This window comes from Lampetra fluviatilis, chromosome 13 (assembly GCF_964198595.1).
Source record: "Lampetra fluviatilis chromosome 13, kcLamFluv1.1, whole genome shotgun sequence".
Lineage (NCBI taxonomy): Eukaryota > Metazoa > Chordata > Hyperoartia > Petromyzontiformes > Petromyzontidae > Lampetra > Lampetra fluviatilis.
The window spans coordinates 8,910,195-8,934,777 of NC_136287.1; the positions used below are offsets into that span (position 1 = coordinate 8,910,195).

The 24,583-nt window shown below is 40.6% G+C and overlaps 1 protein-coding gene across 1 annotated transcript; it reads right to left on the bottom strand.

Annotated features, from left to right (window-relative positions):
* Positions 1–12,036: 12,036 nt before the first annotated feature.
* On the bottom strand, positions 12,037–24,583 carry LOC144935330 (aminopeptidase Ey-like). The gene is made up of 20 exons (XM_078861893.1): positions 23,997–24,583; positions 23,643–23,785; positions 22,796–22,920; positions 22,589–22,715; positions 22,284–22,438; positions 21,837–21,950; positions 20,547–20,690; positions 19,876–19,941; positions 19,701–19,766; positions 19,030–19,202; positions 18,710–18,786; positions 16,932–17,062; positions 16,079–16,134; positions 14,962–15,109; positions 14,692–14,771; positions 14,478–14,588; positions 13,882–14,049; positions 13,615–13,755; positions 12,952–13,033; positions 12,037–12,230 (listed from the first exon to the last, which is right to left on the bottom strand). Exons 1-20 carry the CDS (start codon positions 24,581–24,583, stop codon positions 12,066–12,068), a joined length of 2,859 nt encoding a protein of 952 aa, XP_078718019.1. The 3' UTR covers positions 12,037–12,065.

A 24,583-nucleotide genomic window follows, 5' to 3' on the forward strand; every position in this document is an offset into this window, starting at 1 on the left:
CACGTTCTGTTTACGTGACAACCCTTACTAGTTGGCTATGTCGGGTGGTGGCGGGTTTAACGACACATTTATATATTTACGCGATCTAACCCAAAAAAACCTCTTATGGAAGTTGTATCAATGTTGTTTAATGCCACTGGCTTCATTGTGTGTCACTGATGGAGCTTGAAATATAAATTATACATTTTACTGCATGACATATAGGGATATAACCTGTTAACTGTTTCGTACATTGATTTTTTTAATGACAACATGCTGCTCATGATTCCCTTTGTCTTTATTTCACGGTCAGCGCATTTGACATGATAGCGTGAAAGCAGAGGTCCCTTTGTATATTATTAGCTGAATCCACAGCTGTTTGTGATCTAGATACAAACATCTTTATTTGGATTTTACATTAGTAAGGCAAACTTGTTTGGCCTTTTGTTCGGTTTAACGCTATAAATTAATATTTACCAAATAACTTTATTTCCCTATATATATGTGGTTTGGTTGTTTGTGTGACAAGTAGACTCTAAAAAAAACCCTAGCGTTTGACATGTTGTGGTAATAAACCATCTTAAAGGAAATGGAAAAATATATTGCAACTTTAGTTGGTGAATTACTCAAAGAACCATTGTATCATCATACGGAGAATACATTATGGCATTCCGTTAATCCATCTGAACTATAAAACTAAAAAATACTGCAGGTAATGTCATTATAAAGAGGACATTACAAGAATGCTTAGTTCCTGCTGTTTACTTAATTAATTGTATACTTTGCCAAGTATTTGTCTAGTGCTCCTGTTATTAATTATGTCGTGGTTTTTGCCGAAGCAGTGCATTTAGCGTATGCTGGCGGAGCCACTATTCTGGATCATAATTTGCTGGCAATGTTTCTGCTGGCCTTGCAAGAACATGATAGGCAGAGGAAGTAAAGGAGACAGTATGATCAAGTATAAGCTTGGGAAATCATTTTACACCATTGGTATTTTACTTCGGCAAAACGTTAAAATACGTTGAACGAGATTGGGGCATAATTGTCATGAAGGTTATATTTTTTAGCAAAAAGGTATAAGGACAGTATAATTCACATGAAGTAACAATAAGTGAATAAACAACGCTCTCTCCTATGGGTCCTTTGGCATTTCCTCACTCAGTTGCTTAAGTAGCAAGAATTATCTGGGTTCGATTCAAGATTTTGGTACCATGCTGTGTGGAGTTTGTATGTTCTACCCAGTGGTCTGCATGGGTTTCATTCGTGCTATCTCAATTACAGGACCAGCTTGAAAAACAGTCCATGGACTTGGTGTGGTTTTCCTGGGTCAATACGTAAAATTATAAAATTATGTACGGAACTTAAATAATAATTATCAATTACCAATTTACTCCAGACCCCTTTTATCTGTGGAGTGATCTACGGATAATAGGATCCCCGATGCTCTTTCCCCGACATTTCTGCGGAATAGAGGAGTCCTGTTAATGCCTTTACGACATTTTTACGAGTTTACAGCGCTGTTAGGGGTACCTTTTGTCATACAGATCTTCATTCAGCTTTCCACCAGTTAGTCTAGATCAGTGTTGATTTTCACCATCACTGACCTTTGCTTTAAGGTAGAAGCAAATCAGTGGTTTTAAAATATTTCACTGAATTACAAAAGTACGTATGATTATTTGTATTATTTAATTATTGTTTTAATAAAATATATATTCTTATATATTTAATGTTATCGGTAAATACATTTATTTTGACTTAAAGCTTTCGTGACTGCAGGAATTCATATTTTTTGGGTATTCTTTCGTAGATAGAAAAAAAATAACAATATTACGACGTTTCGATCGCAACACAACCAATATATAAAAATATTTTTTTTCCTGCCTCAGCAGCTCTCCCGCTATATTTTTCACCTGATGACGATCGCTTGTGTTGCGATCTAAACGTCGTGATATTGTTATTTTTTTCTATCTACGTGGCTTTACCGAAAGACCCAAAGAATACACACATTTCTGTTTTATTGCATCATCCATTTCACTTTCCTTTCACATTTGTTTCATTTCTGTGTTCACTGGGAGGCAATTCAGGGCCTCGGTTTACATTTTCCAAAAGCACTTTGAGCCAATCTTAACTGGACTCTGGATCCCAATGATGACCTGGTCCAAAACAATCGCCATATTGAGACATGTCTCTGCGATTCTCGTGTATTTTCGTTGACCATAAAGGGGTAGCTGCCTAGAATGTGCCACATCTCCCTGTGTTACCCCCTCATTACAGCAATAAAGTCAATCTCTCTGCTTTCCTCGTTAACGGGTACACACTCCATCATCGGCAGTGCTCTTGGCACGTGGATGCTGCCGATTCATAAGGTTTTCTCTCCAAATGATGTGGCTATGTGCAAGAGATTGTTAACGAGTTTTGCAAATAAGACATTAAGCACTATCGTGGATTACAAACTGTGTTTTTTTTTATCCAGTTACCTCTAAAAACCAATGGCATTTTATTCACTCACGAGTCCATAGTGTATCTTAAATCCTTTTGACTGCCTGCAGCACTTTTTTAAAGCCTGGTAAACTTTACCTAAGCATGCTTTGTGCGATGGTGTGATTTATGTAAGGTTGTCAAGAGCAATGTCTTGGGTTCACGATGGCATAATTTTCCATTTATTCCTTGCCTGTGTGATTTTACCATTTGCAAATCATAATAGGCACAGCCTGTGTCAGTCACCTGGTTATAGGTAACAAATACAGACAAATTTTGTTCACCATTATTTATCTATCACATTAATGACTATCACTTGTGTTTTTGAACAAATTCTTCAATGTTCTGGAGGAGATTAAAAGTTGATAGTATTCCAAAATCTGAAATGTGTAGGGGTTTTATAATGCCCATATGTTAAACATAAATATTGGTGAACCGGGCACTAGCTATGGGACAATGTGAACGACTGTATCTGCATTATTACAGTCTTGTGAACTATACAGCATATGTTAATTGTGTTAACAATTGCACTGTTATACATATTTTTATAATAATATATTTTATTTTAATCAAATTGGCAAACACACAACGCAATTTAATTACAGCATGATCTCGCAAGTTTTCATAACTAATTGACTGAACTAAAGACGAGTTATGCATTTCCAAAAAAAACTAAAATAATGGAAATGAAATAACTACTCTGTACATAAACTGGTATTTAAAGTTCTAATACCGCACTTTTCATATATACAGTGTTATAAAACGGAATGCTGTCCTAATATATTGTGTCTTACTTTTTGAATAGTAAAAATGTGGAAGCAATGCTCTCTCCTCACAAATAGTATTTAGTTTTTTTATGTTTATGGATTCCACTAAACTTTAGCCCCAATATTTTTCTTATATTTTGTTGCGACCAATGGATTTCCAGACTGGGATTAATTTGAGCTGGTGATTTGTTTTCACTTTGATCTTTAGAAACACCCATAACATTAGCATACATTTAATGCTTACAAAATTCATATTTATGTCTGTATTTTTAAGCCATGTATATGGTACGTTGCAATTGGCAGCAATTTTTTTGTATATATATAATTTACTTAGCTGGGAAAGCTTTCTCAACTTTTTTAGGAGTGACCTACTTAGAATATTTGTCACATTTCTCATTCAGAATATGAACTCCTTATTCAATGTAGGCATGCATTGAAAAGAAAAAAGAGACTAGCAGGCACATACTTGAGCAATTGACAATACTGTACGTATGCCGTCAAGGTCAAACTGGGACAGGAAATAGTCCTCGAGAAATAATTTCGAACCCTTCAAACATTGGCTTAACAGTGACAACACCGCATTGCCTCGTGAACGGGAAGGTTACACTGATTGAAATCTATCTTTGCTTATGAGAAACCAACTTCATGAATTTTTCGGTAAAGTCACGTATTAGGGAAATAATAAAAGAATAAAAAAAGAACTTAATAAAATTCTCACGACGTTTCGGCCACAAGAGCTGTCGGAAAGAGAGCGTCCATTAAGACGATGTCTTTCCATTAGGACGCTGTCTTTCCATTAGGACACTGTCTTTCCATTAAGACGCTGTCTTTCCGACAGCTCTGTTCTTCACCTGAAGACGGCTGCTTGTGTTGTGGCAGAAACGTCGTGATAATTTTATTATGTTTTATGTTTATTATTTTATTATTTCCCTTCTACGTGACTTTACCGGAAGATCCAAGAATATGAATCCCTGCAGTCACGAAAGCTTGAAATTCAACTTCATGAAATCAAAGCTTTTGCTTTCTTATAAACTCGTGCTTTAATTTCACCACGCTGAGCTTTAGCTCAGGGAGTTCTTTTTGTGTTGCCCCTGTAGAAGGAGAAATGCCACCTGACCTCCAGTGACAATCGGGTTTTGGGGGTATGCAGGATTAGACCAGTGTTTAAAACCCAGTAGCAGTAGACATCAGGGTGCTAAACTTCCGAAGGGGTTTCAAGTCCCTCTGCTTTGTTTTCACCGTGTGATGTGCGTGTGTAATTACTGTACATGATTTTGGTGCATTTTCTAACAGTCTATTTTAGCTTCAGCCGTGGCTTTGCAGAAAGGCTTAACCGACTGCTTTCTTTCCATTGCAGCTGAACCAATGTGAGGTAATTTTGTGTGCAAACGGAGTGCCTGTGTTACAAATCAGACAGAATAACAGGTGACCTCATACACTTTGATGAAAGGTGGCAGTAGCAGGTTTTACTTTGACACGAATCTGGCTAACACCTTGGCTACTGTGGAGTGAAAGATTACTTAACTTCGCTTGGGAATTAAATGTGAAAATATTGGCATTGCCCTTGATTTGCACAGCTCATCGGGGTTGGAAGGTGCATTTCCGTCAATCAAAAAGGTAAACATTCATCACCGTGGTTTGTTTGCGAAAAATACCGATAGGCCACATTGACACTTCATTTATCTAGCAACTCTACTACTTTGCTTATTTGAGACTATTTTCGATTTTTTTATGACCTTATTTTAGTCTTCAATGTATACATTGTAAACCTACAAATTTTTTCATTGTACAGATTTAAGTTCTATACAAAATTATTACAGTACCGAGTAATTGTCATTGAGTGTAATGTGGCTTCTTAAAATTAGTGTCTGCACATACGCCGTACAAGAACATTATTTCATTCGTGAATAGCAAGAGAGAATGTTTGACTTCGTGCTATACTTTCTAGTCCACATTTCATATGTCTGAAATGTACATTTTATTTGGCGTTGTTTGGGTAGAAGCCACGAGATGCCCCTCAGTAGATCAATGAGCCACCAGCAACACGCGCATCCTTTTGAACTTATCTGCTAGATCTCTATCTCCACCAGGAGAAATTATTGCGTTACTGCAGCTTTAACCGGTGATGGCTATCCAACAGAAAACCTCCCCCTCCCAAAAATCTACAATAATTTCTAAAGATAATCATCAGACGTTGTATTGCCCGCTTTAACAATTCAAGGTCAGCAGCTCCTTAATTTGTTAAATAATGTTTCCTTTGTTGTACCCTTTGCAGAAAGCTTTGACCTTATTCGAGACAGCGATATTTTAACATATACGTACAAGAACTTCAAAACGCAGCTGTTGCTATGGGAACACCGAGGGAGAATATTCGATATACATGACAATTGGGTCTGCCATGGGAACACAACACGTTGCAGGAGTCGCCAGACAGATTGTAAATACTGTATGTCAATGGTTCTTAACCTGGGGTGCACGCACCCGTTGGGGTGCAAGATGCCCTTTCTGGGGGATGCGAGATATGACAGATTTTGTTACAAGGTAAATCATCGAAACACAAATTAAGCACGGGCACATAAGTACAACTACTTTGTTTCATCAAACCCTTTGCATTTATTAACATGATTTTTTTACGATTGACAACCAAAGGGGTGCAAGGCTGCAGTAAAGGTTAAGAACCACTGCTGTATACCAACAATTCACATGGGCCCTCGGCAAACGGTTATACTTGTAGCAGCGGGCAATACGTGGTGGTTCTCAGGGAAAACAATCCGATCAAAACGCTAACGTAAGCATTCGACAATTTTCATTTACGGCTGATGGCAAATAAAATTTCCCCAACTGATGAATACATTCAGAGATAATAGCTTCTACCAATAGATGGCGGTGATAATTTGTCTTTCTAGTGGAGAGAGGAGCCGTTGACATTCACCCAGATGGATCGCAGTGTTTGGTGTATTGGCCACCGCTGCAAATCACACGTATAGGAAATGTTCATGCCATTAAGCACCACGTTTTTCAACTTAGCTGATGGATTGCACCCCCGTCTGGCTTCTTTTTAGAGTACACGGTGTTATGGCCAAGCTTTGTCAAAAGTAAAATACTGTAGTTGTTTTCTTGAATGAGTGCCACTAACCTCGGTCAAGATTTTGAAAGTTTTCCAGGTAAACAACACAGCATGTTCTGCTTATTGAAAGGGATGCGAAAGTGAAAGAAAATCCACGTAGTTGTGTCAGGAAGATATTTAATTTTAGTAGCAGTTGTCACATTATCTTCAGAAAAAATAAGGATAAAATAAGTTTAGTATACATATAATAATGTATCCATAATGGAGGTTTTTGGGTTAGATCGCGTAAATATATGTGTCGTTAAAACCCGCCACCACCCGACGCAGCCAACTAGTAATTTAAATAACAGTGAACAATAATACAAATTATAGTTATAGTTAACCCTAATCTGATGATGCTCTATGAGGATACAGTACTTCAAATATTATTGTAAGCAATGCTATTTTTTAAAAAATGCACTTGTAATTGTTTGCAGTGGTAAACCATGATTTTTACTTCCAATTGAGTGTCCTCTTTATTCTGGTCCAAAGGAGCAAACCATTATAACACACTCCTGGCTTAAACATTTACTGATTAACATTTGTTTTTCTTACATTTGTTTAGTATATTGAAAACTTTTGGTGAGACAGCCAACATGTATGCATTATTAAAAGCTGTTTTTATGTATACCTCAATGGCATTGATGTCACGTATATCATTGTGAAACCGACAGCTTTTTTGCATAACACAGCTGAATTCCCGTTCTACAACATAGGCTGGTTTGAAATGCAATTTTAATTCAGGTTAAAGGAGGTAAAATGTTACAAAAACAACACAAGTATATTGACTGTATTTTGGTTAGAGTTGTGGTTAGCGTATTGCACCGTGAAGCGGGTGACCTGCGTTGCACTGTCGGTCACCGAAAACATCGATCAGTGGCAATGATATCTCTCACTGACAGTATCGTGAAGTATGTGGAGTGATGTTCAATGGATCACTTCGGCGCGTCGCGAACGTTCCGCGCAGTACCACTCAGTGGGCCACTAGGGGCACGGTGCTGGGTGCGAGCAGGAGGAAGTCTGATGAGTCCTACCGACAGTCGGGGATTGCAGCCTCCACCACAGAGGTCGCAACCGGGTACCCGATACCCGTACTCTACCCGATACCCGGCTACCCGTACCCGGCCAGGTACGGGTACGGGTATCCGTTTGCGACCCTGGTGCGGTCGGGTACGGGTACGGGTAGGCCGTGAGTCACTGGTGAGTCACCGTTTGTCACTCATTTCAGGTAGGGTACGGGTACGGGTAGGGAACGGGTAACCGTACCCGGCCGGGTACGGGTACCCGTTTGCGACCCTGGTGCGGCCGGGTACGAGCACGGGTAAGGAATCAAAACCCGTTTGCGACCTCTGCTCCACCAGCGCCGCAGGGAATCACCACAGAGGGGGGCGCTGGATGAGTGCGGTGGGGGGCGGCTGGCGGTAGGGGCCATGTGGGAACGAATCACCCTGGCACCGGGTTAATTAAGCACGTGATGTGGGCCAAAGGTGAACGAGGGGGCACGGGGGGAGTAGCTGAGAATGTCTAGAGACATCATGAGACCTCCTTTGCCAGTATTAAATTATGATAATGGGGGTTTCCCCTTTCTAGCAATAGAACAGGTAGGCCTTGGCAAGGTAAAGTAATTTACCCTTTTTACCAGCCTCAACACCCGATTCGAGAGTATTCTATACGAATAAAGTGCTCTACCTAGCATTTACATGTTATAAACCGTTTTCATGTGTAGTACCCCAGTAAATACCCTGTAATCGGGTAATTTGTATGGGGTAAGGGTAAAAGGTAGGGTAAAGGTAGGTTCGTTGTTTTTACCTTATCTTGCCGCGGTCTAAAAACAGGTATTAAGATGTTAAAACACCAAACTGAAACCTTTTCAAGGAATCATGTCTGCATTAACCACATATACTTGTGGTGAACATGCAAACAAAAAAAACATGCTCTGACAGTATATGCATTGCCTTTAAAACTGATTGGCCCACACCAGAGACACCTTTGTTTATAGCCTAGTCTCAAACAGTGTTAGACCAGAGGACGCCAAAAGGCGAACAGCACAAAGACAATGCACTATCAGGACATTTAGAGCTCGGGGTGAGCAGCTACATCATGATGCACACACTGTCAGAGCATGTTTTTTTTTGTTTGCATGTTCACCACAAGTATATGTGGTTAATGCAGACATGATTCATTGCAAAGGTTTCAGTTTGGTGTTTTAACATATTTTTTATTGCCAGAAAGGGGAAACCCCTATTATCAACGTCTAGAGAGTTCCAGAAAGAGGTGTGGTTAAGTGCGGATCCAGAGAGGGAACAGGTGCGGTGTCGCCTGGAACCGTCGGGAATATTCTGCACGTCTGGCGCGGCCGAGGGTGGAGCCAGGCCGCGCCGAGAGAGATAAAAGGGAAGCCCCGATCACAGATCCGGGCTGTCTGCAGGTGAAGTGGAACCCAAGCGCTATGTCTACGTCTTCGTCCCCGTCTTCGACATCGTGGGTCAGGCAGCACGTGGCTGCTCTGACCCGATTATAGTTATCCCGTATGCAAGAGAAATAGGTGTATTGTGGTCCTATGCATAACAAGTGAGAATAGGTGTATTTAGTCCCGTGTGTGTAATGGTGTTGGGTAAAGTGTAGAATAAACGTTGTTGCCTCCTAAATAGTAGTCAACCCCCCCACGAGCATTTATCCAGCCGTAGATCGACAAGACTTGGCCTGAGGGGCAGCACAACGCAAGGAATGGGGCACCCAGTGTACGGAGGAGACACGTCCGGGGGGAATGCGGAGTCTGGAAGAGCATGTAATGTTTTAACCTTTAGAGCATGTGGTTCATCATGCTCACCGAAAATTACATTGTGGGTCATAAACCAAAAAGCGTGTTATTAGCCTGTACCCAATAAAACACCGTAAAAGATGGTCCTCACTTTGTAGTTCCTATCTTCACAGTTAATGATTGCAGCGTTGCGTGTCACTTAGTAATTCTACACTCAGCTGCTTTGTTACTCTTTAACGAGTAATTGCCAACGAGTTATGAATTCCTGGTATTAAATGGGGTTTAGATGTGTGCAGACAAAAGTAATAGTTGAAAATAAAAGTGCATCGGTATATAATATTATTTTCAAACATTTGGTGACTGACCTGAAAATGTTCGTCAGTGACCATTCTTAATAGCGCTAGGAAGAAGTGCCATTGCCCAAAACGTTGCCGTTTATTTATTTTTCCTTTATAACCACAGTGTTATTGACGAATGTGTTGAGTGTTTGGTAGCATGTGCTTGTCCACTGCTAACGCAGCATCACCAAACAATGAGTTTAACATCACAATGCGCTCCTTCTGAATACTTCCTTGGTCTTTTTTTGGGATTCATAAGCAGCCAAAAGCATCAACAAATGAGTGCAGTGAGTATTCAAAATACATCGCTCAAAACACTGTCAAGATGGGTTACACCTCTGTTGATGAGCCCCAGAAGAGAAAAAGCAGTGACAGAAATTTTAGGAATTTGAGCAAAATGTTCTGGTTAATTCGGAAAAACTAATATATATCTCTCTATGTATGTATGTAAGTGTAGATACATGAACATGAAGGTTATTTATGTAATTTGCTACCAAATGTTAAAAGCCATCAGGGGGAAGACCTCTGGGCTATGTATGTTGAACTTTATTCGCACCATATGCAGCCAATGGGGTTGTGTAAGAAGCACTTCACTTTGTATGTGGAGAGACAGTTACGTGAAAAGAGATGTTGCCTGCTGGATCAGCAGAGATGGGAATCGTGTTAACTCGGGCTCGAGTTCCTTAGCATTGGAGAAACTAAGCAAACGAAGTCAAATGCTGTGCAACTATGACATCAAGTGCAGTTTCGCGCAAATTACTTCGACAGAAATTAAAGTAATCTAAGTCAAATGCAATTGGACACATTACTTCAAAAACGAAGTTGACCTAATATGGATTACAAAGTCTAATTAAAACAATACATTACAAGAAAAGCGCAGATTGGTGGTGTATGAATGGGGTGTACTTTTGCATTGTCACACATGTTGGGGTACAGCCATTTGTTAATCCATTGCTGGATGAGGGCCTTCCCATACTGGACGGGTCGCGGGGGATATATGCCCATACATCACTCGACTACTCAGATGTTGGGGGCATAGACATGCGGTACAACAGTGTAATTTGACGCTCTCTCCTCTGCTTACCACCACGTAGCTGCCCCACAGCAGCCTATAACACCCTGCTGTGCATGGAGATCACCCATCCAATCAATGCCCAGGCTCAACCCAGCTAGCTTAGCTTCCGAGATCGGACAACAGGCACATTGCAAGTGATTTGGTCCGAGGCCCGTTTGTTCAACGTAGAGTTTTATTCATTCCCTGACAGTGCTCACGGTGTCCAAGCAAAACATTATTGGACTAAACAGAGTAACTAAGGTCGTAATCCGTTAAATAGTCATGGCTTCCTTTAAAGTTTCACTTCAGTGTACGTGGTGTAAACACTTAACTGCCAATAAAGTCACTTTGATGAGTAACGTAAGATTAACTATTATGAGAGTATAGTGAATTGTTAATTATCTTAACGACCATATATTTGTTTCATCTTGGCTTCAGTGCCATGGCAAAGGGATTACAGTCTTGCTTTACATTTATAAGACATGGTTACCAAGTAAAAATTTAGAAAACAAAACAATATTTACTCTTTGGTTCTTTCGGTAAAGTCACGTAGAAAGAAATTAAATTAAATAATAGAATACGACGTTTCGATTGCAACACAAGCAGTCGTCATCAGGTATGAATTAAATTTGAGAGACAAAACACAGACACGGAGACACACAGACAGACACTCAAGTCTATGTTGTGTGCCTCTCTCTGTCTGTCTGTGTTGTCTCTCTCTGCTTGTGTGTCTGTCTGTGTGTCTACGTGTCTGTGTTTTGTCTCTCTCTCATAGCCTTGAGATACAAGGATCCCTCTGCATGAGCTTATTTGATCGCTTCATCTCCACAGTGGGCATCTTCTCGGGCATGCTATTTTCTCCTTTTAGTCCCCACTAACCATTATCATCCCTTATAGTGAATGTGCCCTGAGTAATATAATGACGGGATCATGCCAATAACTCTGGAGATCCTGGTTCTTTAAAAAAAAAAAACTTCCTTCCAGGTGCTTATCTTGAATGAAAAATTGTGTGTAGTCTAAATTGAGCGAGACAATACGACCGAGGCTGATGGATAACCCCAAATGTGAAAATGGAGAGCCTCGGCAGACATGTTGAACATTGCCTGAGTGACAACACCAGCTCTTGGCTGCAGCTTTGCGGTAACAAGCTACACGTGAATGCTTTTATGAACTTGTTTTTTTTTAAACTGTAAATGCGACTTTACTCTGCGGAGGTTTTCTATGAAATCATGAAGACAAAAATTTGCTTCTTACGAAATGTATTACATAACACATCAATGGGTAAAAAAAACACGTAGAAGATTACTGCAGTAGCTTTCGGTGTATCAAAAATGTCTGTCAAAAGCAATCGATACAATCTAGTTAAGTATAGTCAAGAGACACAATTGAGCCCTTCCATATCTATGTCACCATCGATGCTTACGTCATACATTTCACACGAGACATTTCAACACGGGGTGACTAAAGTAATATACAGTATTAAAGTAGACAGATGAAAGCGAAAATTATTCAAGCGGATACAACTGAAATTTTCTCAGTGTCATAGTGAGCGATTTAAGTAATATGTGGCTCGTTTCTAGAACTAATAGTAGATAACATTTTGGTTGACTTTGGACTCGAACCAGCTGTTGATTCTTTCCTCATTTTGGGCCCTCCACTGGATGTTGGTCTTGGTCCTCTCAATGGCCTGTTCCATGGTGGCCGCAGCTGAACCCAGGTTGGGATGTGTCACCTTAAATTGCAGGAGCTGATGATACAAAGTATAAAATGCCTTTTGAATTTCATGGAAATCAATGCATTCCTTCATTCATCCATGTGCTCGGGAATCATAATTCGGCTGTAAAGTTCTGCCTAGCAAAACAATATTCACAATAAAATACAATAATCTAAATAATACATATGATTGTGGCTTTTTTTCCATTGCAGCAATTGTTTGCTGCCTGTGTGTGTATGTGGGCTTACACTTGGATATCACAGCTAACATCAGTGTTTAATGATTTCTGAACCAGTCTTGGGCATGCCCTTCACCAACACACTCTGACAAGCATGGTGAAGTATGGTCAACCAACCCCCATGACCAACACGGTTTGTGGGGAGCTATTACATGAAGCAGTAACTTGACGAGAGGGCTGTGAATAATTACGATGAAACCGTGACTTGACATAGCGTCATGAAAGCGCATGCAGATTTATGGTACAACAAAAAAAAAACCTTGCATGTTAAATATATATATTTAGACAATAAACTTTCCAAGCGCATAGTTTGTCAGTACTCTACATTCCACGAGTAAATGAACAGAGCCGACTAACAACCATCAGCACCACTCCGCTCTTGCGGACCCAAATAAGGGCTTCAAAACATTGAACTTTGGATCGAGAAAGGGTCGTGGACCTTTCCATGAGTCAAACCGACCAGGGCAGACCACAGATGTTTATTGCTAAAGTAAAGCTGGAACCATATCCACTTGCCTCGTCGAGGTCGGCCTGCGTGCTGAAATGCCTCGTGACGCCCGTAATTAAGTTTGAGAAAGAGAAGAACCCAGAGCCATATCTGTAAAACATCATGGGTCGACAATTAGGAGACAAAGGCTGCAGTAATCCGGATTCATAAAACAACACACGCTATGCAAGCATCAAAGCACGAAGAAGACATCTTAAGACTTTGTACAGACTCATAAACAAGCTAACTTACAAAAGGGTGAAACAAAGTATGAACATGTATGCGCACAACACAGAAAGTATATGCAAATGAATAATTACTGGATATCTTTTAACAGTAAACAGAGGCAATGTAGTTTAACATTCAAGCATTATATAAAAGTAGGTCTTGAGGTTTTGAAGGTGTGCGAGACTCCGCAGTATAGAAAGGGAAATGTTCTAGGAAACTTCAGCAGAAAAGGAGAATTAATAACCTAATGCCAACACATTTTCCCAAGTTTGTACAGGTAAACACATCCTGCATCTATGTTAATTACAAATACTGGAATCTGTACACAATTAAACGTAATATTGTGAGTCTAAGATATTAGTACAATCTCAATACTGAGAATCGTGTCATCATTTTGTGACGTAATTTGTAAGTACACTTTAAGCGTGCAGTAAATATGAATTAAAACATGTGTGGGTACTTACTGGTTGAAAATGAAGTCCCATTTCTCTTTGACGAAACTCCACGCCAGAGGCTGCCCAATGACATTCCGGGCCACCGACGTAATGACACTTGTGGCATCCTGCTTCCTGATAAAGGTTGAATCTAAAGCATACTCCAGGAGCCTGTCAATCCACATGCCCCCCCCCCATCCACAACAATAATTTGTGAGAGTGAACATTCACGTAGCATAAGTAGAGGTGAACATCTGCAAGGGGTTGTGGCGAAGTGAGGCCAAGCAAGGGCTTTACCGTCTGAGGATCCAGGGCTCGGTGCTGCAGGCCAATGCTGATCTCAGCTTCTCCTTTTCCACAGGGAAGGTAGTCTCTTGGAAAAGCTTGAATGCGAAGTCCCATTCCAAAATACTACCAGCTGCCAGAGCTTGGCAGTAAACCACCGTGCGAAGGTTCGGATGAATTCTTAAAACACAACGGGGTTTTTTAAATAAATAAGCATTAGTATTAGATTACTGAACTGCCCAGGCAATGATACAGTTGTGCAGAATCAGAATATTTATTTATCCTGGAGAAATCCGATGAGCTATGAAGCTCTTTTCACAAATGCTTAATCTTCCCCAACCATCCAAATGTACACCCCCAACATTATCGACCGTGATGTTTTCATCGTGTGTTAATTTGTGTTCTTGCAGGTGTGAAAATAAAGTAAATAAAATGAGATTGCCTTGCGAAAACTTCAATATACCCGTATTGCGTGTCCTCGTTTTTTTATGAAAAGCCCTGTTGTTCTATAACGAGTTATCGGTATTCGCTCAATTGAGGGACAAATAGTCTTTTATCATGACAGTAAATTTACCCGTGACACTTAATACAATTCTACGTGCACTTACACATTGCTTGATTTATTTTCCATCCACTTCTGGAATATTGTCAAGGCACTTTCTAGACATTCTCGCTTGCCGTACCCACAAGCCGTGTTTACAGCGTACACCTGCATATACCTGGAACACATCAGAGAATTCTTGTTAATCTCACCATTGACATGTTGTGCTGAAGCAAAATGTTGCGCAATTCAAACTCACGAGATATATTTACAATACTCACTGGTCCATGTGGCCATTGGGAACAAAACTGAGGTTTTTGTGTATCTGATAAACATTTTCTATTTGCTTTAACATGTATTTCTGTAAAGAGAAGACAACATATGACGCAACAAATCATCGTTGGAGACACTTTGACGGAAGCGCTATCACATCGTGACACGTCCCTTCCCTTATTTCTTTATTTACACATTTCACACAATTCAATTTAACATCAAAAGAGGATTAGTATTGAATGATGCGTGATCAATAGGTGCGCCTGTTTTTTTCTTGCCTGGATACTCCCGTAGTATTTGGAGGTGGAGAACATCTCGTTGATGTATCCGAGGTTGTTGAGGGCTGTTCTCCAGGGAACATACTTATCTTCCTTTTCCAAATACACAGTGGTCTCCAATGCTTTCTCAATAGCCACCGTTGCAGCTCTGATTTAGACAACGAATGTCATTTTAGTCTTTCGTCTGAAGTGCTCTTATACAGCTATGCAAGCATTACAGTCAATGAAAGTCATGATATTCGGCTGTCTTTTTTGTTCAATCGTATGATCTTTCAGCACTGCGGTTAGTGTGTAAGATTTTAGGTTTTATCCAATCACAGTGCTTAAGTAAATAATAAGAAACTTTCAGAGTTTTATTTATTAACGTTTTTAAAATACAAATTGTACATTTAATATTCACGTTACATTTTCACGTGTTTTCAGCTTAAGCAAGGAACACAATTCAGTGCAAAACAGTAAACCTTGTATCAACAAAGTCGTGTCTGTTATCAGTTTCTTATATGTTTGCAATGACAAAGACTTGCCAAGCTCGGCTGAATCTCTCCCAGACTCACTACCCACTGCTGCCAGAAACACCCATTACACTGCACATTATTGCTCATGGGGTAGTCATTTTAGTTTAATGTTCACTACCAAAAATGTTGGTCAGTAGCAGTGCCGGATTATCCTAGTAGCATAGGTAGCATATGTTACAGGCTCCGCACTTTCAAGGGCCCCACACTAAATGTTTTCAAGGTATCAATTCCGGTTTTATGATTCTGCACTTGCTCTATTATGATAGTACTATACTGCCTTCAACTTTTATGAACGACTGGGTGTTTAAGTTTAGCGATTTGCCATATTATCTGGATGTATAGCAAGTGAAAGAATACGATTACTTTATTGTGCAAATAAAATAAGTGTTGTTTAATATTTATGTGTTTTTTTTATTTAGGGCCCCTTTATAACTTATTCTGCAGGCCCCGCACTAGCTTAGTCCGGCACTGGTCAGTAGAGTGGTGTGTAAACCGTTGAATGTAAAAATGTCAGATGTTAAACGTAGCTAAAAGAACATGTGCAAGGCCGAAATTAAATTCTCAATGATAAATACTCTATCCAAAAAATATAAATACTTTACGTGGCAAGGCTGAATGTGTCATCAATAAGCTGAGCTCGATTTTGAAGTGGTATAGCCTGCAGGAATAAAAGGAGACATGGAGGCATTAATAAAATAACAAACATGAACGGTGGAAAATTGTGTCACCATCATAGTCATAAAGAATAAATGTTTTTAAAATCAACAGTTTCATTTCACTTTTATCAGTAGCTCTCATGGTCAACTGTGTTGCTTGCTTACACCACTCCTGGCAAAAGAACCTCCATTCGAGGGAATTCTACAGAGCTTCTCTAGAATGCATTTTTGGCCTACTCCTCCACACTTCAAATTCAGGACCATAATTTTATATATATAAACACATATATCAATATACACGGTGTAAAATAACCAAATCAATAGTTAGTTTGCTATAGCCCAATATAACCCAAGCTTGTGTTCACTGTTGTGCAAAACAATAATGGTTTCATGAATGGCTATGCAGATTAGAGAGTGGTGAAATAGAGCTTTAGTCTTCTTGGTTCTTTCGGTAAAGTCACGTAGAAGGGAAATAAGAAAATAAAAATAAATAAAACATTATAAAATTAAATTCTCACGACGTTTCAGCCACAACTTGCGTTGTTATGTTTTATTTTTTTATTTCATTATTTCCCTTCTACGTGACTTTACCGAAAGAACCAAGAAGATGAATCCCTGCAGTCACGAAAGAAGCTTTAAATCGAAATTTAGAGCTCTAGTCTTTGCGCCATTGGATGCGCATGGTTAATGGAGTTGTGGGGAAGCAGAAAGACTCCGTGCTGATTGGATATCCTTGGCTTCGGAGCCCCATCGCGAATGATTATTGAAACGTGGCACGAGTTTATCTCGGAACACTTACAGAATGGTTCAGGTTGAGTTGATTCAGTAGGTGCTGGAAATTTACATCATCATAGTGCACACGGTAGTATCCCATCGCTTCCACGTTTAGGATCACCCATGACGTAGGATGCACAAGATCTGAGAAAACCTCTGCAAACACCAGCATGATCAACCACACAGGATTAGGCATATTCATGATTTAAACGTGTGCCATCCGACAAGTGTAATCGATATCTTAAAAGTTACTGATAGGAAAAATGGACCAAAGAAAATACATTTGAGTTCATGGGCCTAATTTTTTCGCTATTTTGGATGCCATTGTACCTTTTTGGGAGCACTAACAGCCGTGTTCATACAAAATCCCGAATAGTGCGTAGGGGGCCGTCCATATATGACGTCACGCGATTTTTGACCCCACCCCCCTTCGTCACGCGGCGTCACAAAAAAATCAGACCTACCCCCTCAAATATGACGTCACAAACCTCTGCCCCCCCCCAATCGCTTTAAACTATTGTCATTGTAGTGCGTATTTAATGTGGCGCTGCACTCTGATGTTGTAGGAGAAACATTTATTAAAAAGTCAATTAAATGAAGTACAACGTGTTGTCTACATTTATTTAAAGTTGCACATTTTGATGTGACGTCACATTTCCCCTCGTCACACATCGTCACAAATGTCTGACCCCCCCCCCCCAGGTGCGTGACGTCATTTATGGATGGCCCCTAGCTTGCACTTCATGTGCAGCCGATCCAGAATAAAAATGTATCCATTCTGCCCCTTCTTTTGTTACAACTGGGGAATAAACCAGAGTGGGCAGGGTTATGGTGTAGAGCAGATCAAAACGATGGTGGAGAAGTTGACATGCGAACGCAGACACTCTCTGTTCCATTCTGCAGGAACGTATCTGCCATCACGCAGAATGACATTAGACACATCTTTGAGGGTGTGGCTTATGTGCGGAGTGCTTTATTTTTGTTAACCAGCTAAGACCCACTCGAGCTATATAGCTATTTTTTCAGACGCGACCTAGCCACAAATGATCGCTCAACAAATTGGCTTCTTCGTGTGCAAATTTATAGCAGCCAAACCATCAACACAGCAACTGCCACACACACACACACTAACATTTGCGTGTTCAATTGTGAAAAGGACAGAGCCTCTGATTGATCAGCTCGGTCCGTCGGGCAGGGAAAGCGTGCCGATGTAGTAAAAGCCAAAGATCCCCCAGGTTACCTTGATAGACTGTAGGGGCAAGTGGTGTTAGCGATCACCTATAAAGGCAGGCACGGCACACGAGGGGGTGGGTGGCCAACACCACGCCCGGCCGCCTTTGTCTCCCCAGCGACGATGTTTACACACCGCGCCAGGTACTTATTTGAGGCTGAGTCGACCTAGGGGAGGCCCAGGTACCGGTTCAAATAACCGTCACCGGTGTTGGCCGTGAGCGGGAATCGAACCCGGGTCGCCGGGTTCGTAGAGCAGCGCGCTAACCACTACACCACCGCTCCCTGCTATCGATGTAGCACACACACACACGTGCGTGTACGTACGATACTGACTCCCCGTCCGCACTCTTTCGGCTACCAATTGTCTGCGGAGTTTATTTGGGCACCGCCAATACGATCCACTTACAGCTGGTCCGAGTCAAAAACACTGCTTCGTGAATTAGGCTGGAGGAAAAAAAAGTGAAAGCAACCTCTACACGAATCAGACGCGATGTCTTCAATCACCGTGTGATGTGTATTCTGTTGGCAAGCAACGTGAACCGACAACACTGAGGTGCAATCATTCCATACCCTCTTCTTGATTTAGCCATTTGATTGAGGAAACATGAGTTGACGTCTTCCACGTGATGGGTATGTACCAAACGTAGCTGCATAAAAAGAAAGAAACAAAAAGTGCAGGTTAACACAATGCTTACACTGTAGATGGCCATAAACATTTGGATAATAAAGATATGTCCCGAGTCTTTGATGCTATAAAAACAACAGCGGACATTAACATTTAGCGAGAGCAGTTAATGTGTTGTGGCGATGGCACCAAACAGGTAAAACTAGGTCGGCAGGGGTATTTGCGTAGAATAATATCGTAATAAGTTCTCCCCCCAAAAAATTACTTGAACTCAGATGGTCGGGTGACGGTGCTGTTGGGATTCAGCAGGAAGTGGGACTGAGTCAACTTCCCAGAGGACGTGTTCACGTGCACCACTGGGTAACCCATTTGAATTGTCCAGCGGTTCAAAATGTCCTTGACAGGCACTGGAAGAGTCACCGTGTGATTGTCCACCGCCTATAAGGAATGCAACGATATTGGGGAGGGGGGGGGGGGAGTTTAACATCTTGTCATTGTTTTCTGCGCATGAAACAAAGATGTAATGCATTTCCACACCCAAATAATTGAAGTACAAATTAAGTCCTTTATTTTTGTTTGAGTTTTTTATTGGTGCCATTTCTTAATTTTCTTGTTATTTTTGGATTGTGCTTGCTAGTGGCTGTATATGAGATTTGGTCCTTATACAGTATATCATTAATGTACAGCGTTATGAGTTGCTATGAGCATGAATGACGCTATATAAAATGAAAGTAGTATTATTGTCCTGCATTTAATATGTAAATCATGAAAAGAACCCATGAAGATGTACAAAATATTGTACTTTAAATGTTTGTTTTATTGCATGGTACTATATTATATATTTTACAGTTTTCTTATAGTAGTATTTTTATTCCTATGAGTATCATTGGTGTATTCGTGGCATTACTTAAATGTAATGTTTATATATATTCTTACCAACTGCAGATGTCTCGACAGGTCTTCGTGTACCGCATTTCCAAATTCCAGTTCCTTCAGGTATGACTGATTTGAAGGAATTAAAATAAGATGTAAGTTAAATGACGTAGTTATGGTAAAATGATGCCACACTCTACATAAATGTGAATTGTTTCATGAAGTAAAATTGGTTTACCTTAAGACCAGCTACAAACACCGGCTCAGTCAGGAAGCTGGAAGTCATGCTCAGGATACATGCACCCTACAAGATAGGGAGGAAACGATTTTAATGAACCTTCATAGTGACATCAATTATTGTCCATTTGCAATCATTGATGTTCATTTCGCCATCACAATCTGAATCGTGAGTCAAGCACAGGAGGTGGGGTTTGGGTGGACCGCACACATTTGAGGAGCCCACTGGGTTATGAGATGGTCAGGAAATGGTAGTGCAGCAAGTGGTTTTAATTAATCTGTGCAGAGCTTTGAGTGTTATCCCCTGGCATCCATGTTGTATTGGGGACTGCAGTTTTATTTCACATGCCAAACACTCACTAATGGTTTTGGCCAAACACACCAATACTGGATCCTCCTGAAAAATGTCTTAAGACTCAGTGAGGCATTCCTGGATAAAAAAAGGACACGGTTATATTAATATTTATTATTTACTAAGTATGTCATTATATTATTAGGCTCATAATGACTATATAGATATCTATGAATGTATATGTTCGTGTGATACTGCATTGGTAGCAATGCACATTGCCTATTACGTATACCTCTTTTTGGCAGTGTCATTGACAAATATGTTCAGTATATTAATGTCTTTCCCCACAACCGTAGTAATGCCCTCTGTGTACTGGTCACCTTGCTGTAAGAGATGGTGTCGAACATGGAGTTTGCCTGAGCTGGAGTCATAACTTCACTGTGTGGAACGGAGAGTGGGCGAGATGATGCAAGAGCATCCACGCTCATGGCTCGCTGCAGGTCGTTCAATATGATCAATGCTTTCTGTTCATAGTGAGAAACGTCACGCAGAACTGTTACATGAATGAGGTCAAAGCTCTCATCCGGAATGAACACCCCATTCATCGCACCTCCTGGCTTTGACATTCCTCAAAGAACTTTTCTGTGAGATCGGCCGCATCAGAACATCGACAGGCTGACGCGCACATTGTCATCGTCAATGGAACGCGAGAGACAAGCCTCGCGAGGGTGATCGTGGCCATGCAATCCAAACTATGGACCATCTAGTAAACCACTGTAGCATGTGCTCCTTCAGTGGAGGAATAACAAAAAATACAAATTATATCCGGGAGCTTTCACGTGGCTATTGGTGTGTAGCTCCTGAACATGTTGCCATAAGAAAGAATAAAATTAGTAATGTGTAGTTTTGGCTCACTATTGTACAAATACTGTACGTACCAAGCACCTGCGTGTGATAACACTGGAAAGTAAATAGCCTCGGGTCGATGTGTAATACTTAAAATGCTCAAAGAGTTTGGTTTAAAATGGAAATTGCTTGGTATTAGTATGACTGTACAGCATCTATGGAACACTTTTTATATTGTAAAAATATAAATAACGATCTGAAAGAAGAAGGCTTTACCCCTTCTGGCATAAATACAGGTGTGAAGATGTTCAAACACCAAATAGACACTTATGCGGCATCAAGTCTATATTAACCACACATATTTATGGCAAAACATTAAAACAAATATGCTTTGTTAATGTAGGTACTGTTCTTGAACTTGATTATAAAATCATATTTTTTTGCTTGTTTTACCACAAGTATGTGTGGCTCAGGAAGACTTGATGCCGTCTAATATGTGTCTTGTTGGGGTTTGAAGTATCTTAAAACCTGTAACTTTTGCCAGAAAGTGTAAAGTATATATTTTTTATCATTCAACATTAGTAAGCCTACGTTGACAGGACAAGAACCATAAAACATGTACTTTTACAACCACTGTTAAAGTTCTGAATATAGTTGAAATCAATGTATATTTCGATATTCATGAGTGTCACAATACACGAGTTATGCAATCATCTTTCTTTTATTTTAGCTTCACAGCTGATATGTTGGACCTCCACTCCACAAGCAACCCGTTAATGTAAAACCAGGGTGCGTAACCCCGACTGTTATTCCTTTTTACGTACTATGTTCCAGCTGGGCTCCACCTCGTGCGTGCCGATGTATTCCAGGTAGCTTGCGAATCCCTCGTTGAGCCACAGCTCAGTCCACCACCGCATCGTGACGAGATTCCCAAACCACTGCGTGTAACGTGGGGGCAATTACGGGGAAATTGACAACAATGCAGTTGGCCATTTGCAAAATATATCGGCATGGGATAATAAGCAAGCCAATATTTTTGGCGTTAACAAACGCTGTAAAATAACGGCATGTTTTTGTTTGTTTTACGTCATATATAAATGTTTGTGGCTTCATTTGTGCGAGCTTGTTTGACTGCATCAACTATTACTTCGGGTTTATTTGATTTTACGAGCCTAGATTTCACGAGCAAACGTTAACAACTGCGGTCGCCTTTCTTGACGCGAACTCGCTGGGAGAAACTGCGACTTCCCGGGTCGTCCGTGCGCTCTGACCTGATGAGCAAGCTCATGGGTGATGATGGTGGCAACACTCTCCTTGTTTCCATTCGATGACACGTCGGGGTCGTAGAGGAGAGCCGTTTCCCTGTAGGTCACCAGACCCCAATTCTCCATGGCACCGGCAGCAAAGTCCGGAATAGCAATTTGATCTAAGCGCCGCCAAGCCACGCATGTGAAAGTGCATTGTTATTTTTTTGGTAGCGACATTCTACTATAAATATCTCGTGACCGCACCGTGATTTATAAAATTCATATATTTGCACGTTGTTTTGTTAAGCGCATTTAAGGTTTCACCGTACCTGACTTTGGAAGGACATACGGCACATCGTAGTAATCTTCAAAGAAGTTGAGTATCTTCCCAGTTATATTTAACGCATATTCGGCATTTCCTGCAGCAATTTCAGTTTTCTTTGCCCAGATGCGTATCTGCAAATGTGCGAATTGTTAAATATCTGCCAAACAACACGGGTCACCTTTAATAATACAATACAGTTGTGATTACTCACTTTAGTATTCTTTGCCATTACTTCCACATTTTCAAAGTCACTGATTATAAAAGCAAGAAGATATGTTGGCATGACCACTGATGTGTTGAACTTCGTATGGACCCAGTCGTCTTCCTCTTTTGTTGCTGTGGACATATATTCACAGAATTGATTAAACAGCATACTCATTACAGCAGTGACCCAGGTATGCTGTAAATGGAGAAGGCAAAAGTACACACGTATGTATGAATGCATTTGCAGAGAGGTTAGAATGGGTGGTCTATGTAGACCCCGTTACATGTGGATGTGCATGATTACTGCTGGATGAGAGACTCCCTATGCCTTGTTTGCATGTGGGAATCATTTAACGATACATGTACTTGAACACGCTGGTTAGTGCAGGCTGGTGAAGACGAGAAACCTTGATGTTGAAGAATTAATTTTCTGCACTGCCCTCTGCTATCCACCATGTAGCCCTGCAGCCTATAACACCTTGTTGTGCATGCTGGTCACACTTCCAAAGACGATTCGTGCCCAATCCTGCTTGGCTGTTAATATCTGACAATATTGGGCATATTCTGGTTGATGTAAACCTGGGAACCCATTGTAATATACATTAAAACCAAATACGTTCATGAGAATCAATTTCGTCAATTACAATTTTAGTTTTTAGTAGGTTGGTAAAAAAAATAATGTCATTGATAATACTGCTGAATGTCCTTGTACTAATAATAGTAAACTAGTTTTCATCCAGCCATAACTTGAGAATACCTGGCTACACGTTTAGAAGAGAGTGGAATTGTCATCACTGGAATGCAGATAGACTTACAAGATAGACTTACAAGATAGACTTACAAGATAGACTTACCAACAATAGGCATATTGGACAAAGCAACATGTTCAGCTTTGTGAATCAAGGTGATGTCAAATGTGGCTTTCATGTCAGGCTCATCGAAGCAGGGAAATGTTTTTCTGGCATCTGTCGGTTCCATCTGTGAAGTTGCCATTATCCTAGATGAAAAGGCAAAAAAAAAGTTAATTAATGAACGTTACAAACTAAAGCAAATGAAAATATTCGTCTGCAAGCGAACCAAAACAGTGCCATTAGAATGCTAAGACACCACAAACTTTCGTTGAGAAGTCACATCACTCAGTATTTTTTGTCAAGAAAAAACCAGCATGAAGAGAAACATAGAAAAAAATAACAGCGTCTGTGACTTACTTGGTTTCATTGTTCTCCGTGTATTCACTTCGATACAAACCAGCCAGATCATCGGCAAGCTCGCCCCTGAATTTTGCGTGAAGAACATATTCCATGCCCCTCTCAAGTTTCGCCCCGATCAACTGCACCACCAGATATTCGGTTTTCGTTGCGAGCCACGTGTTGACGGCCATTACTCCGTTTGGTCCGGAGAGTGAGATATTGTCATTGTCCGAGTAGTTGAGCTTGTTGCTGTGAATCAGGATAACGTCAGTCTGCTCCTCGCATTTCATGGTGATATTCACGTGGCCACTGAAGATATAAAGACCATCCGGCTGTTTGTAAAGTTCAGGCTTGAGCTCCACTTCATAATGCGTTGGGATTACGTTTCTTGGCAGACGGTACTCATTCCAAGGACCGGGGGGATATGGAGGTGCCGTTGTGGTGGACGGTTTGGTTGTGAGCGGTTTGGATGTAGTTTTTGGATCACTGCTGACACTATCTTTTCCAATTAGACCAGCCATGAGGCCAACTACCACTAAGGCCACTGCTACTGCCAAGGCAATAACAATGGCTTTAGTTTTGCTGATATGAATTCCCTTCCCCAT

Excerpts from the sequence above, each read along its gene's own strand:
- LOC144935330 (XM_078861893.1), bottom strand. The coding sequence starts at position 24,583 with ATGGGGAAGGGAATTCATATCAGCAAAACTAAAGCCATTGTTATTGCC. Across the intron at positions 18,787-19,029 it reads ACCCGACCATCTGAGTTCAA|CTACGTTTGGTACATACCCA; the intron begins GTAATTTTTTGG and ends CTTTTTATGCAG. Across the intron at positions 12,231-12,951 it reads CGCAGGCCGACCTCGACGAG|CTCCTGCAATTTAAGGTGAC; the intron begins GCAAGTGGATAT and ends TTGTATCATCAG.